This window comes from Leptodactylus fuscus, chromosome 8, assembly GCF_031893055.1.
Source record: "Leptodactylus fuscus isolate aLepFus1 chromosome 8, aLepFus1.hap2, whole genome shotgun sequence".
In the NCBI taxonomy this organism is placed as follows: Eukaryota; Metazoa; Chordata; class Amphibia; order Anura; family Leptodactylidae; genus Leptodactylus; species Leptodactylus fuscus.
This window is the reverse complement of record NC_134272.1, coordinates 23231207-23246310: the sequence shown is the minus strand read 5'-3', so window position 1 is coordinate 23246310 and position 15104 is coordinate 23231207. Positions and strand designations below refer to the sequence as shown.

Here is a 15104-nt window from a genome sequence, read left to right as displayed (position 1 = left end):
TGTTTAGGGACAGGGAAACCACTACCATGTACTAAATCAGTTCTCCATGTTAAGGTCATTGTGGTTCCCATATACTGCACATTAGATTAAAGGCATTGTCACCATAGGAATGTATCACTTAATCTCAGGATAGGTTAAAATTGGTGATAGTTATGGTCTAACCGCCGACACCCCCATTCATGCCAAAAACATATTCCCATCTCCACCATGAATATGGAGTAGCAAGTCCCTCGTGTGCATTTCCATAGCTGATCCTGATGGATATAGTAATAATGCTTATACATATGAATAGATAATTCTTTGCCATTTAAGCAACTAAGTGGACAAAAAAAAGGAAACCAAATGATACCTGTATATACCTACCATTTTCCATATCAGTATAACAAATCTAATATTTCAGAAAAACATTTTGATCTATAAATATACTCTGGCCTTTTCTTTAGACAAATGGACGGCCACTTGAAATGGCGGTGGATGTCGGCTGTGGGACTGGACGTTACACTTTACCTCTAGCTCCTCATTTCAAGAATGTCCTGGGAACAGACTTTAGTGACTCCCAAATAAATGTGGCTAAACAGTATAGTTCAGCAAAAAATGTGTCGTATATGTGAGTATTACACTGGATTTACATCAGTTCTGTTGGTATAATAGGATTACCGTATTTTTCAGACTATAATACGCACTTTTTCCCCAAAAATTTGGGGGGAAAAGAAGGGTGCGTATTATAGTCCGAATGTGTCTGCAATACAGACCCGGCATCCGCTGTAATAAGAAGGCGGATGCCGGTGAGGGTTAGACGCCGACACAGGTGCCGGGGCCTGAGACATCGCTACGCTCCTGCCCTGCATGAAGCCAGCAGCGGCAGGAGCGATGCTGCTATTCCGCTTCTCCGTCCCTCCCTGCAATAGCAGCATCGCTCTTGCCGCTGCTGGCTTCATGCAGGGCAGGAGCGTAGCAATGTCTCACGCCCCGGCACATGTGCTGGCGTCTAACCCTCCCCGGCATCCGCCTATTACAGTGGATACCGGGTCTGTATTGGCGGCCCCTTACCCTCCCCCCCAAAGTATAAACTACCCCTCCCGGGGCCGTTCCCCACCGGCCCCATACCTGTAAAGTTGCAGGCCGGCTCCTGCATGGCGATGGAGCCGACCTGATCGGGTGACAGCCGAAGGCTCCCAGGCCTGTCATTGCTATATTACCATTGCAGCTAGTCTATGACCAGCCGTAATAGTAATACAGAATGTCCCATAGATGGCAATACAGTTGTATTGCCGTCTATGGGACTTACAATCAAATGACTGCAGGTTCAAGCCCCCTAGGAACTAATAAAATAGTAAAAAAAAAAAAAAAGCTTTAAAAATATCTAATAAAAAAAATGAAATAAATAAGAGTTCTAAATCACCTCCTTTCCCTTGAATACAATGTGGCCTTGCAGCTGTTGCAAAACTACAACTCCCATATATTAAATATTTTACCATTTTTTGCTTCAAAATTTTTTTTCCCTATTTTCCTCCTCTAAAATCTAGGTGCGTCTTATAGTCCGAAAAATACGGTAGATGATATAAATCACATTGGTAATCCTCTTTCTTCTATCTATAGGGTGGCCCCGGCTGAGAAGTTGCCCCTGAGGACGGCTTCTGTGGACCTGGTGACTGCTGCTCTTGCTGCTCATTGGTTCAAACTAGATGAATTTTCCGGTGAAGCAGTCCGAGTACTGAAGACTAAAGGATGCTTGGCTCTGCATGGGGGTTATCCAGCCACTGAGCTTGAATACAAGGACTTGTCACATGACCTAAATGTAGTAATGTTAGAGGTAACATACTGGTTAGAATTAGAGATGAGCGAACGGCGTTCGATCAAATTCATATTCAATCGAATATCAGGGCGTTCGAGGTATTCGATCCTAATCGAATACCACGAGGCAAACGCACTAAAAATTCGTATCCCCTCCCACCTTCCCTGGCGCTTTTTTGCACCAATAACTGTGCAGGGGAGGTGGGACAGAAACTACGACAAAGGAGGCATCGAAAAAAGGAAAAAGTAATTGGCTGGCTAAATCAGGTGACCTCCAATTTATATGAATGGTGGCTTTCAGATTCGGGTAATATGAAACTCTGAACTATGTGACTGTGAGACAGGGATAGATGTACTGGCAGGGTTAGCTAGGGATTACTTTTATTTAGGGGGGAATGTTACTCATACAGCTCTTTGGGGCTCTATCTCATTGGGATCCCTGTCAGCTTGCGATATGCGGGAGCTGACTTTTCCCATAGGAATGCATTGACCAGCGTTGATTGGCCAAATGCCATACAGAGTACAGCATTTGGCCAATCAACACTGGTGCTGCCGGAGGCTCATCTGTGAGGAGGTGGAGTCTAAGATCGGTCCACAGCAGTCTCCATTGTGGTCCGATCTTAGACTCCGCCTCCTCTGGCAGAACCATCGTTGATTGGCCGAATGCTATACTCTGTATGGCATTCGGCCAATCAACGCTGGCCTATGGGAAAAAGTCAGCTCCGCATATCGCAAGCTGACAGGGATCCCAACGAGATAGTGGCGTAATACAGGTACTTGGGCATGATGTAGCAGAGCTGAGTGTGCGCTGAGCTCTACTCTTACTGTGTGTGACAGTAGGAGTAGGCATGTGACACTCCATTCGGACGGTATCGATAGTAACACCCAGGAAACTCAAGCAGGAGAATGGACCCTCGTTTTTTTCTGGTGCTAAGGAACCCCAAAATGCACCGCCACCCATTCAAGGGTCTGGAGCAAAGCAAGGCAGACCAAAGAGTCCTTAGGACCCAGGCACAAAAAAATCATCCAAGTAGTGAATGACGGACCCGACCTCTGCCAGGTCTTGCACCACCCACTCCAAGAATGAGCGGAAGTCCTTGAAATAAGCACAAGAGATTGAGCACCCCGTAGGGAGGCACGATCCACAAAATATGACGCCCTCCCCCCCCAAAAAAAACATGTACATGTAGACAACAGAACAAGGACAAGGACATGTAGACAACAGAACTTAATTCAGGATCAATGCTATCATTGAATGAGTCCCCCCTTTGGGGTGTGACAAATGATGGATCATCCTGAACTTATTAGGTTCCTTTTGGGAACCATCCCTAGTTGGGAAACTATTAAGTCTGCAAACAGAAAATGACTCACCATACACCCCAGGGAAACCTCTTTGGCCAACTTTTTGCTCATCACAACAGGATTCTGGTAAGAAAAGGCCAAATTCCTTTTGGACAAATGGGCCCCCTGAACCGAGGACGGAATCCTAAAACCCTGACTGAAACCATCATGCAATAACTGGGCCCTAAGACTTAGATTGGGCTCCATCTCGCCCAGCTTCACGGCCATCTGCCCCCTGGCTGTCATCCCTTCCCCTTCTTAAAGCATCGTGCCGACCGATGGGAGGTGCCCCCGCACACAAGCAAGTGTGTTTGATCTTGCAGGTAGTCCTGAATTTACACTGGCCCTCGTTATACTGCCAGCAAAAACCCGACGTACCCCTGCCCCTTGACATACGGCGGACTGACTAGCTTGGCCGAAGGATCCAGCCCCTCCCTGAAAGAACTGACCAAAACGATCAGGGGCCATGACCCACAACTACAACCCAATGTCCTTCTGGTCCCACCATATGGTAGGGCGAACCACCTTACGCTAACAGAACTGCTCATCATAGCGCAGCCACATCTGACCCCCATACACCCGATAGGCCTCCCCTATGGTGTCTAGATAGTAGAACAATCCCCAGGAATTGTCAGGAGCCTTTTCCCCGATTATATTAGCGAGAAAGGCGAAAGTTTGCAGCCAGTTAGAAAAAGTCTGCGGAATTAAGCACCAAGACTGTTTCTCCTCCTCCTTCTTCTTGGACTAGTCCCACTTTCCCTTGTCTAAATTAAATTTCTCTAATGGGAGCAAAGAGAAGATTTCAATGTACTCATTGCGCCAAATTTTCTCCTTAACCTCTTTCTTTAAGTGGCCACCTAGGGGACCTTCAAAACATACGTAGACCTCCCCACGGGCCCTATTGTCCAGGTGAATGTCGCCCCCCCTACTTTTCAGTCTGCATGGACACCGGTACCCCCCGCCTTCTTACGAATCAGGCTATCAAATGGTATCACAATCACCGGAGGGGGCAGGGAGCCCTCAACCCAGGCTGACACCAGGGACTCACCGGTCCTCTCCCCCCACCCGAACGTGCCAAGACGTCATGCAGCCCACCAAAAGCACCCTCAGCTCCTCACTTAGCTCCCCCTGCGAACCTGCCGCCGTGATATCTCCCCCTACCGACACATCCAGACCCTCCCCACCCGCTTGCCGCCTGGGACCTAAAAACTGCTAGGACAGAACAAGACAAGGACAAACACTCACCAGGCTGCGCAGAAGCTGTGATACCCTCAGTACCGAATCCACCCGCTGAGAAGAATCCAGGAAGTCGTCCACATCAAAGTCATGAAAGCACCAGAAGTTGCACGCCACCAGCACATCCAGCATACGAAGGGCAACCCTGCTGTGAGGACATCAGAAGACCAGAAGAAGAGGAACGTGCAGAGGCACATCCACCATGAGCAGCCCGCACGTCTGCTAGTGCCACCGAACGCCCAGCCATGCCAGCAGACCAAAGTCTCTCCCTATAGGACTGACAAAGGTGGTACAATGCAGTGATGTTGCCTGCACCCTGATGTCCTGTGAGTTACCGTTGGTCCTGTATGGCAGAGCAGGGACCTTTTCCAATCACCCACAATAGCACCCAGAGAGACGATCTGATTTTAGTGCTAGTGGTGACATAACAGTTATTACAATGCAGTAATATTTTGTGCAGTAATAATTACAGGAGACATCTTCTCACATCTCCCGTCTCTTCCCTCTGGACCACTATGACTTCTTCCTCCAGCTGTAGACATCTTTGACACCTCACTTCTCCATGCACTCAACCTATATATATATATATATATATATATATATATATATATATATATATATATATATATATATATATAGTCCCACAGTGGCCCCTGCAACTTATACTATGGCACAATAGACTGTGGGGCATAATAGAGGTTGCAGGGGGCCACTGTGGGGCATAACAGAGGTTGCATGGGGCCATAGTGGACCCTGCAACCTCCATTATGCCCCACAGTTGCCCACTCATTATCTATTATTATTGTAACATCTCTGCCTGTTCGGGTCACTGCACCACCCTCTGCTCGCATGCTGCGGCGCAGGAGGCGTGTGCAGTTTGAGAATCTGCTTAAAGTTTTTAGTTGCACTGTGTGAACACGGCTCTAGTCCTTAATTGGATTTGCACCACACCCGTCTTCTGCCAAGGTTGCCTCTGTCCATTAAGTGTTAATCTGGCCTTGCCCTATGATTGACAGCTGCCTTTCTGTGAACTCCATGGGCGGGTTCTTCCTCCCTATTTAGCCTTGGTTCCCATTCACACCAGTGCTTGTTATTGCCGTGCGCATACCTGCTCTTACTGTACCTGTTGCTTATACTATTATACCTGACCTTTGGCTTTTCTCATTGACTATTCTCTTTACTCCGATTTGGCACTGCATCGCTCTCCTGTTACCGAACCCTGGCTAGCTGACCTCCCTTTGTTGTTGTTCGTCTTGTCTGCGTTTTGTGTTTCACATATTCAGGGAGGGATTGTCCTCGTGGTTGTCGCCTATTAGGGCCTGGCAATAGGAAGGGAAAGCGGGGGGGCTTCAGCTTAGGGCTCACTGTCTCTTGTGCCCCTCCCAGGGTTTAACAGTTCTGGGAATTGCTGTCTTAGCAATTCCCTTACAATTATACTCAAGGGGTCTTTTCAGACCCCTCAAGTATATTTATCGGAGACCCAGGGAAGGTTAGGGAACATAAAACAGTTTTACTCATTTCTTCAGGATCCGATGTTACTCCTAGCAGGCTTTGGGCCTGTATGGTAATGTCCCAGACCACTTGACATCATGATAATGTACCAGATGTCTGGGACATTACCATACAGGCCCAAAGCCTGTGCAAGCAGTATCAGCCTGTTACCATACAGGCCCAAAGCCTGTGCTAGTAGTAACAGTCTGTTACTACTAGCACAGGCTTCGGGGCTGTATGGTACTGATAGCGCAGGCTTCGGTCCTGTATGGTAGTATCCCAGACCACATGACATCTGGGACATTACTGTACAGGCCCGAAGCCTGCTAGGATTAACATTGTTTCCCTGAGAGGTGAGTAACACTGTTTATTATGTTCCCTCATGTCCCCTAGGGCTCGGATTGTTATACTGAAAAGACCCCGAGTATAATAATAGTGGTAGTGGGATCACAGCCTGGACCGGGGCCTGCTTACTGCCGCCCTTCATGGCCTATGTAGAAGGGGAAGCGGCGGGCGGGCCCAGGCAGGTAGGTAATTAAGCCACTACCTGCTGGGGATACTCCAACAGGTAGCAGCTAATAAAAAAATATATATATTTTACTTACCTACCTCACTGCTGCTCCCGCTGCTGCCGCCTCCTTCTCCTGCTTCTCCACCCAGGCAGCGTGATGATGCCACCTGTGCTGAGACGCAGAGGTCTAAACCAGCACAGGAGAGGGCTGCTTGGCTTATTTTGAGAGCAGCCCCTCTCCTGCGCTAGTTTAAAACTCCAGAGTGCTGCCTAAGGCCGCTGCCTCACCTTGCCTCATTAGAGGCGCGGACCTGCTGCTCTGTCATACGATTAAACGGTGATACAGCTGTTGAGCTCCTGGGCTTCATGTTATTAGGCTGAAAGCTGGATTCTCCCGATCCCGGGGGCCTTTTGGTGATGGGGGCTCTTAGGAAATTGCCCCTTCTGCTCCCCCTAATGCTGGCCCTGATGCTACCTTTTATATCGCCCCTCCTAACCCTTGGATCCCTTTGGGGACCTATAATGTTAGGGGCTTATTGTGCTAGGGTTATGAGACAAAACTATGAATTATTATTTTTATTCATGATTTTTTTTTATAATTTTTTTATTTATTTTTTTTGCAGGTGTGGAATACCTTGTTTCAATATAATGCTAAAAAAATAGAACATATGCTTTGCCAGTATAAAACCATATATCAGGCTATTCCACTACAAGACAAGGAATGGTAAGCTTTATGTATTTGATGTCTGCTATAGCGCTCAGCTCTAATGTGAACATATTATTTCATTCTTTGGGAACCGTTGGAGATAACTAGAGTAGCAACACATCTGTGTATAAGGAGGTTAAGGGTGAAGGAGTCTGCCTCCAGAACCCCACATATCAACATATCAACCCAACCCTGCAGATAGATAGGTTAGGATTACCAGAATTTGATAGGCTGGATTTTCGTGACTCCCTTTAACCTCCTAAACCACCTTCAGTAGGTGACCGTAGATGGTCATATACTGTGTCCTCAATCTAGACAAATGATCATTATCTCAGAAATGGTGTTTATTCGAGGTTATGTGTGATCAAAACGGTCTGGATATACAGTGTAACCACTGCTGTAAAGCCTACAGTACATGGCTGGATTTTCTTTGCAGGTGTAATGTGTAGAGGTGTATTCTTGAGTGCATTTAGTTTTTGCACCACTGGAGTTGGTGTTTGGCACATTAGTGATATGACCCTATGCTAGCCATGGAGTGAGGTTTGGATTTTTCTGGGGAGAAGGCACGCTGTATAAAAGCATACTTGGTGTCTTTTCGGACAGTCATATGCAGCGTCTCTTCAGGTGGTCTATCTACAGTGGGGCAAAAAAGTATTTAGTCAGTCACCAATAGTGCAAGTTCCACCACTTAAAAAGATGAGAGGTGTCTGTAATTTACATCATAGGTAGACCTCAACTATGAGAGACAAAATGAGAAAACAAATCCAGAAAATCACATTGTCTGATTTTGTAAGAATTTATTTTCAAATTATGGTGGAAAATAAGTATTTGGTCAGTAACAAAATTTCATCTCAATACTTTGTTATATATCCTTTGTTGGCAATGACAGAGGTCAAACGTTTTCTGTAAGTCTTCACAAGGTTGGCACACACTGTTGTTGATATGTTGGCCCATTCCTCCATGCAGATCTCCTCTAGAGCAGTGATGTTTTGGGGCTGTTACTTGGCAACACGGACTTTCAACTCCCTCCAAAGGTTTTCTATAGGGTTGAGATCTGGAGACTGGCTAGGCCACTCCAGGACCTTGAAATGCTTCTTACAAAGCCACTCCTTCGTTGCCCTAGCGGTGTGCTTTGGATCATTGTCATGTTGAAAGACCCAGCCACGTTTCATCTTCAATGCCCTTGCTGATGGAAGGAGGTTTGCACTCAAAATCTCACGATACATGGCCCCATTCATTCTTTCATGTACCCGGATCAGTTGTCCTGGCCCCTTTGCAGAGAAACAGCCCCAAAGCATGATGTTTCCACCCCCATGCTTTACAGTAGGTATGGTGTTTGATGAATGCAACTCAGTATTCTTTTTCCTCCAAACACGAAAAGTTGTGTTTCTACCAAACAGTTCCAGTTTGGTTTCATCAGACCATAGGACATTCTCCCAATACTCTTCTGGATCATCCAAATGCTCTCTAACAAACTTCAGACGGTCCCGGACATGTACTGGCTTAAGCAGTGGGACACGTCTGGCACTGCAGGATCTGAGTCCCTGGCGGCGTAGTGTGTTACTGATGGTAGGCTTTGTTACATTGGTCCCAGCTCTCTGCAGTTCATTCACTAGGTCCCCCCGCGTGGTTCTGGGATTTTTGCTCACGGTACTTGTGATCATTTTGACCCCACGGGGTGAGATTTTGCATGGAGCCCCAGATCGAGGGTGATTATCAGTGGTCTTGTATTTCTTCCATTTTCTAATTATTGCTCCCACAGTTGATTTCTTCAATCCAAGCTGGTTGCCTATTGCAGATTCAGTCTTCCCAGCCTGGTGCAGGGCTACAATTTTGTTTCTGGTGTCCTTTGACAGCTCTTTGGTCTTCACCATAGTGGAGTTTGGAGTCTGACTGTTTGAGGGTGTGCACAGGTGTCTTTTTATACTGATAACAAGTTTAAACAGGTGCCATTACTACAGGTAATGAGTGGAGGAAAGAGGAGACTTAAAGAAGAAGTTACAGGTCTGTGAGAGCCAGAAATCTTGATTGTTTGTAGGTGACCAAATACTTATTTTCCACCATAATTTGCAAATAAATTCTTACAAAATCAGACAATGTGATTTTCTGGATTTGTTTTCTCATTTTGTCTCTCATAGTTGAGGTCTACCTATGATGTAAATTACAGACGCCTCTCATCTTTTTAAGTGGTGGAACTTGCACTAATGGTGACTGACTAAATACTTTTTTGCCCCACTGTATGTTTGTTCCTGAAAGCAGCTATTGTTTCACAAGGAACCGAAGGGCTAGGCAATAAACGTGGACATTGCCTGTGGGAACAGGAATAACACCCATCGGCTCATGTGGTTACTGAAGTCACTTTTAGTAGCCGCTTTTCTGGGTATTGCAAGGCCATCCCATTCACTTGAACAGGGCATCTCTGCAATATCCAGAAAAGCCACTATGCATGGGGCCTAGCTGGGGAGAATCAACCTAGGCATATACCATGAGTGCTGGTTGTTGGCTAATTTTACTTGCAGAATAAGGGCAGTGAATGGAATCTTTGCCTTGGGTGAAGCCAAGTTATAGCTCTGCATTATATAAGATTCAGAGAACGGACAGAACAAGAACCTGCTATCAATGGTGAAGAGACCACACCATCTGCACCAGCACCATGACCTCTTAAAATAGAGATAAAAAGTGCCTCATAAATACTAGAGATGAGCGAACAGTGTTCTATCGAACACATGTTCGATCGGATATCAGGCTGTTCGATGTGTTCGATTCGAATCGAACATCACGTGGCAAACTCCAAAAAAATTCGATTCCCCTCCCACCTTCCCTGGTGCTTTTTTTGCACCAATAACAGCGCAGGGGAGGTGGGACAGGAACTACGACACCGGAGGCATCGAAAAAAATCGGAAAAAGTCATTGGCTGCCGAAATCAGGTGACCTCCATTTTAGACGAATAGTGGATTTCAAATCCGGGTCATATGAGAATGTGAACTTTGTGACTAAGAGACAGGGATAGCTGTACAGGCAGAGATAGCTAGGGATAACCTTTATTTAGGGGGGAATGTTATTAAAAATAACTTTTTGGGGCTCTATCGGGTGTGTAATTGTGATTTTTGTGACATAAACTTTTTCCAATAGGAATGCATTGGACAGCGCTGATTGGCCAGAGTACGGAATTCGACCAATCAGCGCTGGCTCTGCTGGAGGAGGCGGAGTCTAAGATCGCTCCACACCAGTCTCCATTCAGGTCCGACCTTAGACTCCGCCTCCTCCGGCAGAGCCAGCGCTGATTGGCCGAAGGCTGGCCAATGCATTCCTATGCGAATGCAGAGACTTAGCAGTGCTGAGCCAGTTCTGCTCAACTACACATCTGATGCAAACTCGGCTCTGCTACATCTGATGCACACTCGGCTCTGCTGCTGCATCAGATGTAGCAGAGCCGAGTGTGCATCAGATGTAGCAGACCGAGTGTGCACACTCGGCTCTGCTACATCAGATGTAGCAATCTGATGTAGCAGAGTCGAGGGTGCACTAGAACCCCTGTGCAAACTCAGCTCACGCTAATAGAATGCATTGGCCAGCGCTGATTGGCCAGAGTACGGAATTCGACCAATCAGCACTGGCTCTGCTGGAGGAGGCGGAGTCTAAGATCGCTCCACACCAGTCTCCATTCAAGTCCGACCTTAGACTCCGCCTCCTCCGGCAGAGCCAGCACTGATTGGCCGAAGGCTGGCCAATGCATTCCTATTCGAATGCAGAGACTTAGCAGTGCTGAGCCAGTTCTGCTCAACTACACATCTGATGTAGCAGAGCCGAGTTTGCATCAGATGTGTAGTTGAGCCTCCGCCTCCTCCAGCAGAGACAGTGCTGACTGGTCGAATTCCGTACTCTGGCCAATCAGCGCTGGCCAATGCATTCTATTAGCCCGATGAAGTAGAGCTGAATGTGTGTGCTTAGCACACACATTCAGCTCTACTTCATCGGGCTAATAGAATGCATTGGCCAATCAGCGCTGGCCAATGCATTCTATTAGCGTGAGCTGAGTTTGCACAGGGGTTCTAGTGCACCCTCGACTCTGCTACATCAGATTGCTACATCTGATGTAGCAGAGCCGAGTGTGCACACTCGGCTCTGCTACATCTGATGCACACTCGGCTCTGCTACATCTGATGCAGCAGCAGAGCCGAGTGTGCATCAGATGTAGCAGAGCCGAGTTTGCATCAGATGTGTAGTTGAGCAGAACTGGCTCAGCACTGCTAAGTCTCTGCATTCGCATAGGAATGCATTGGCCAGCCTTCGGCCAATCAGCGCTGGCTCTGCCGGAGGAGGCAGAGTCTAAGGTCGGACCTGAATGGAGACTGGTGTGGAGCGATCTTAGACTCCGCCTCCTCCAGCAGAGCCAGCGCTGATTGGTCGAATTCCGTACTCTGGCCAATCAGCGCTGGCCAATGCATTTCTATGGGGAAAAGTTAGCTTGCGAAAATCGCAAGCTGACAGGGATTTCCATGAAATAAAGTGACTTTTATGCCCCCAGACATGCTTCCCCTGCTGTCCCAGTGTCATTCCAGTGTGTTGGTATCATTTCCTGGGGTGTCATAGTGGACTTGGTGACCCTCCAGACACGGATTTGGGTTTCCCCCTTAACGAGTATCTGTTCCCCATAGACTATAATGGGGTTCGAAACCTGTTCGAACACACAAACAGTGAGCGGCTGTTCGAATCGAATTTCGAACCTCGAACATTTTAGTGTTCGCTCATCTCTAATAAATACATATCAAATTAAATTTCCGCGCACAGTGTAAATGCTGGTACATCAGATGAGCAAACAGAATTGTCACAAGTCAGGTACACGCCGCGGTTGTTCCTGAAGCACTTTAGTTCAGCGCTTCAGTTTCATAAACTGAAAAAAAAAACATCAATAGATTTCAGTCAACTGCTGCTGTACATCTCTTAATTTCACAGTGCACATGCATGTCTGTCTAGTCACAGTATCCACCTTATGGAACCCACATCTATCTCTAAAAAAATGTCCACCCAACCCCAAGACTCCATCCCCAAGCCCGTATCTAACTTGCAACCTCGCTGACTTTGAAACCCAGAATATCCTCGATGGTTGGGATTTACGGAAACAGCGTACCCCTCTCCTGAGAGTTACAGAAACAGTGTAGCACCTCATGTTCAAGTTTTTGTTATATATTTGATGGAAACTCCCTTGTCTGAATTTTGCCACATTTTGCTTAGTAACTATTTCCCATTCTGTTGTTCTTATCAATGTATATACGTATACCTGTTAATTACAATGGGATTTTGGAGGTTTTTTTGTGCAATTTTTCAGATATATACAAATTAAATCACCTTCTGAATAAATCACCAGACTATATTTTTCAGGATCAAAGATATACCGGTCAAGACTGAGATGTCCATTTCTGAAATTATTGGACTTATCCAGTCAGTGGTTATGTTTCAGACATTCAAAGAGAAAGATATGAAAAAAGCCGAACAATTTCTTATACAGACTGAAAACAGGTACAGTATACATAGGATATATGCTTTCATGACATCCTTTTCATTTTTGCATTGTGTGGATTCCACATGAATTTGCCTGCCTATCTCAGTTTAATGGTCACTTACTGATATAGGGAATGTTGATTCCTAGTGTTACTGAACAAGAAACGTGCGACATACAAACACATGGGAGAAATCTCTCTATATTATAAAAATGAATTCTTGTCTGTCTGTTCTCTAATGCAAACCAAACGACAGGACCGATGTTCACCAAATTTGGTACAGAGATACTTCAGGTATCCAGGAAAGTTTAAGATGAGACTCCAACTCACTCAGACGTACCGTTGCTGAGATACAGCATTCCAAACACAATGTGTGACATATAAAAATGTAGAGAACAGGGCACTCACCCACCACGGGATACATAAAACATTCGTTTTTATTTCATCCTCTTTAAAAAGGTCAAACCTTGACCATCGGGGTACAGAAGGCGGAATGATGTAAAGAACAAAACAGCGACGATCGTTTCGTGCTTAGCGCACTTCGTCAGGCCTGACCTTCTGTACCCCGATGGTCAAGGTTTGACCTTTTTAAAGAGGATGAAATAAAAACGAATGTTTTATGTATCACGTGGTGGGTGAGTGTCCTGTTTTCTACATTTTTATATGTCACTGCCTGTTTAGGATTTTTCACAGTGAGCACCACCCTGGGATTTAATCTAATCCATGGTTTTGGCTGCTAGCCAGCCGGAAGATTTGCCAACATATATACAAAGTTGTGAATATGAGCGTTGTTGCAGTAGTGCCGCTGACTACTTTGTTTTTTGCAATTCCAAACACAATGCTTCCCCTTTAGCCAATACAAACCTGCAAGTCTTTCACTCACATTCCAAGTGCCATACACACGGTCACTCCACATGCACAATACAACACTGATATCCAAACTGAGATACACGCATCAAGGATTAGATACACAGATCAGCACACAGTACTACATGCCAGAGAATTAGATACGCGTCTCAGCACACAGTACCACACGGGGGAGGATTAGATACGCCCATCTGCACACAGTACTACATGCCAGAGGATTAGATACATGCGTCTTCACACAATACCATACAGAAAAGGACCTATCCAACCAACTTCTACAGAAGTATCAAATGGATAAAAGGATCCGCGCTTACCAACCGTAGTTCTTGTTGCATTCGTTTATTAAAGCCTCACACACAACGCGTTTCCAAACCGGAAGCTGGTTTCTTCTTCAGGTGCACAAAGGACATAGATACTGAGAGCATAGAACATGCGCCCCCATAGTGACCTCATCATTTTACAATTGTAGCAAAAAAAACATCAAATGGACAAATGACAACCAATAAATAGTTAAGAAACAGAATAAGACTAACATTATGTCAGCAATACAATAAAAAACTACAAACATTTATGCAGTATATTGAAAATCTCTCCAGCATCCAGGCATATCTACCTGCGCATGTATTCATAAAAAGCCCGCCCTAAAGTATAATTATGCGTCATAGCCCATTGCTTGGGACGCATATGTGTCTCACATGCCGGAACTACTCTTGGAGCGCACATGCGTTCCATATACCGGATGTAGTTAGAAATAGTTAGAAATAGTAAACCGCATAGACTACATGTTACATTCTAACTACATCCGGTATATGGAACGCATGTGCGCTCCAAGAGTAGTTCCGGCATGTGAGACACATATGCGTCCCAAGCAATGGGCTATGACGCATAATTATACTTTAGGGCGGGCTTTTTATGAATACATGCGCAGGTAGATATGCCTGGATGCTGGAGAGATTTTCAATATACTGCATAAATGTTTGTAGTTTTTTATTGTATTGCTGACATAATGTTAGTCTTATTCTGTTTCTTAACTATTTATTGGTTGTCATTTGTCCATTTGATGTTTTTTTTGCTACAATTGTAAAATGATGAGGTCACTATAGGGGCGCATGTTCTATGCTCTCAGTATCTATGTCCTTTGTGCACCTGAAGAAGAAACCAGCTTCCGGTTTCGAAACGCGTTGTGTGTGAGGCTTTAATAAACGAATGCAACAAGAACTACGGTTGGTAAGCGCGGATCCTTTTATCCATTTGATACTTCTGTAGAAGTTGGTTGGATAGGTCCTTTTCTGTATAGTACCATGCATACGTGTTTTCACGGTTAAGATCTGCCAGCTACTAGCCATTTTGTCTATGAAGTGATATTTGAGTGCTGTGATCACTTCACAGCGCTTAAAGGTGATTATATGTTGAATAATACTTTGTGGAATCACTTTAAAAGGGTAATGCACAAGGTGCCGCGCGGTGCTCTCTCTTCTGTTTTCACACAATACCACACACTGGAGGCAAAGCAACGTACATGGAAATAGAAAAAAAATTAAATATTGTATTTTGGCAATGGAAAAAAAATTAAAACATTTTCAAAGTTTTGAATTTTTCTAATGGTTTTAAAACTTAAAAAATTGTTTTTTAAAAATGTGTACCGCCATGATCATGA

At 45.4% G+C, this 15104-nt stretch overlaps 1 protein-coding gene across 1 annotated transcript in view; it reads left to right on the top strand.

The window, feature by feature from the left end:
- The window catches only part of LOC142216527 (putative methyltransferase DDB_G0268948), a 31621-nt gene that overhangs the window by 11740 nt on the left and 4777 nt on the right, over window positions 1–15104 (top strand). The window contains exons 3-6 of the mRNA XM_075284401.1: window positions 444–607; window positions 1600–1813; window positions 6997–7097; window positions 12462–12599. Of these exons, the coding sequence (XP_075140502.1) occupies window positions 444–607; window positions 1600–1813; window positions 6997–7097; window positions 12462–12599 (617 nt within the window). The remainder of the gene's footprint in view (window positions 1–443; window positions 608–1599; window positions 1814–6996; window positions 7098–12461; window positions 12600–15104) is intronic.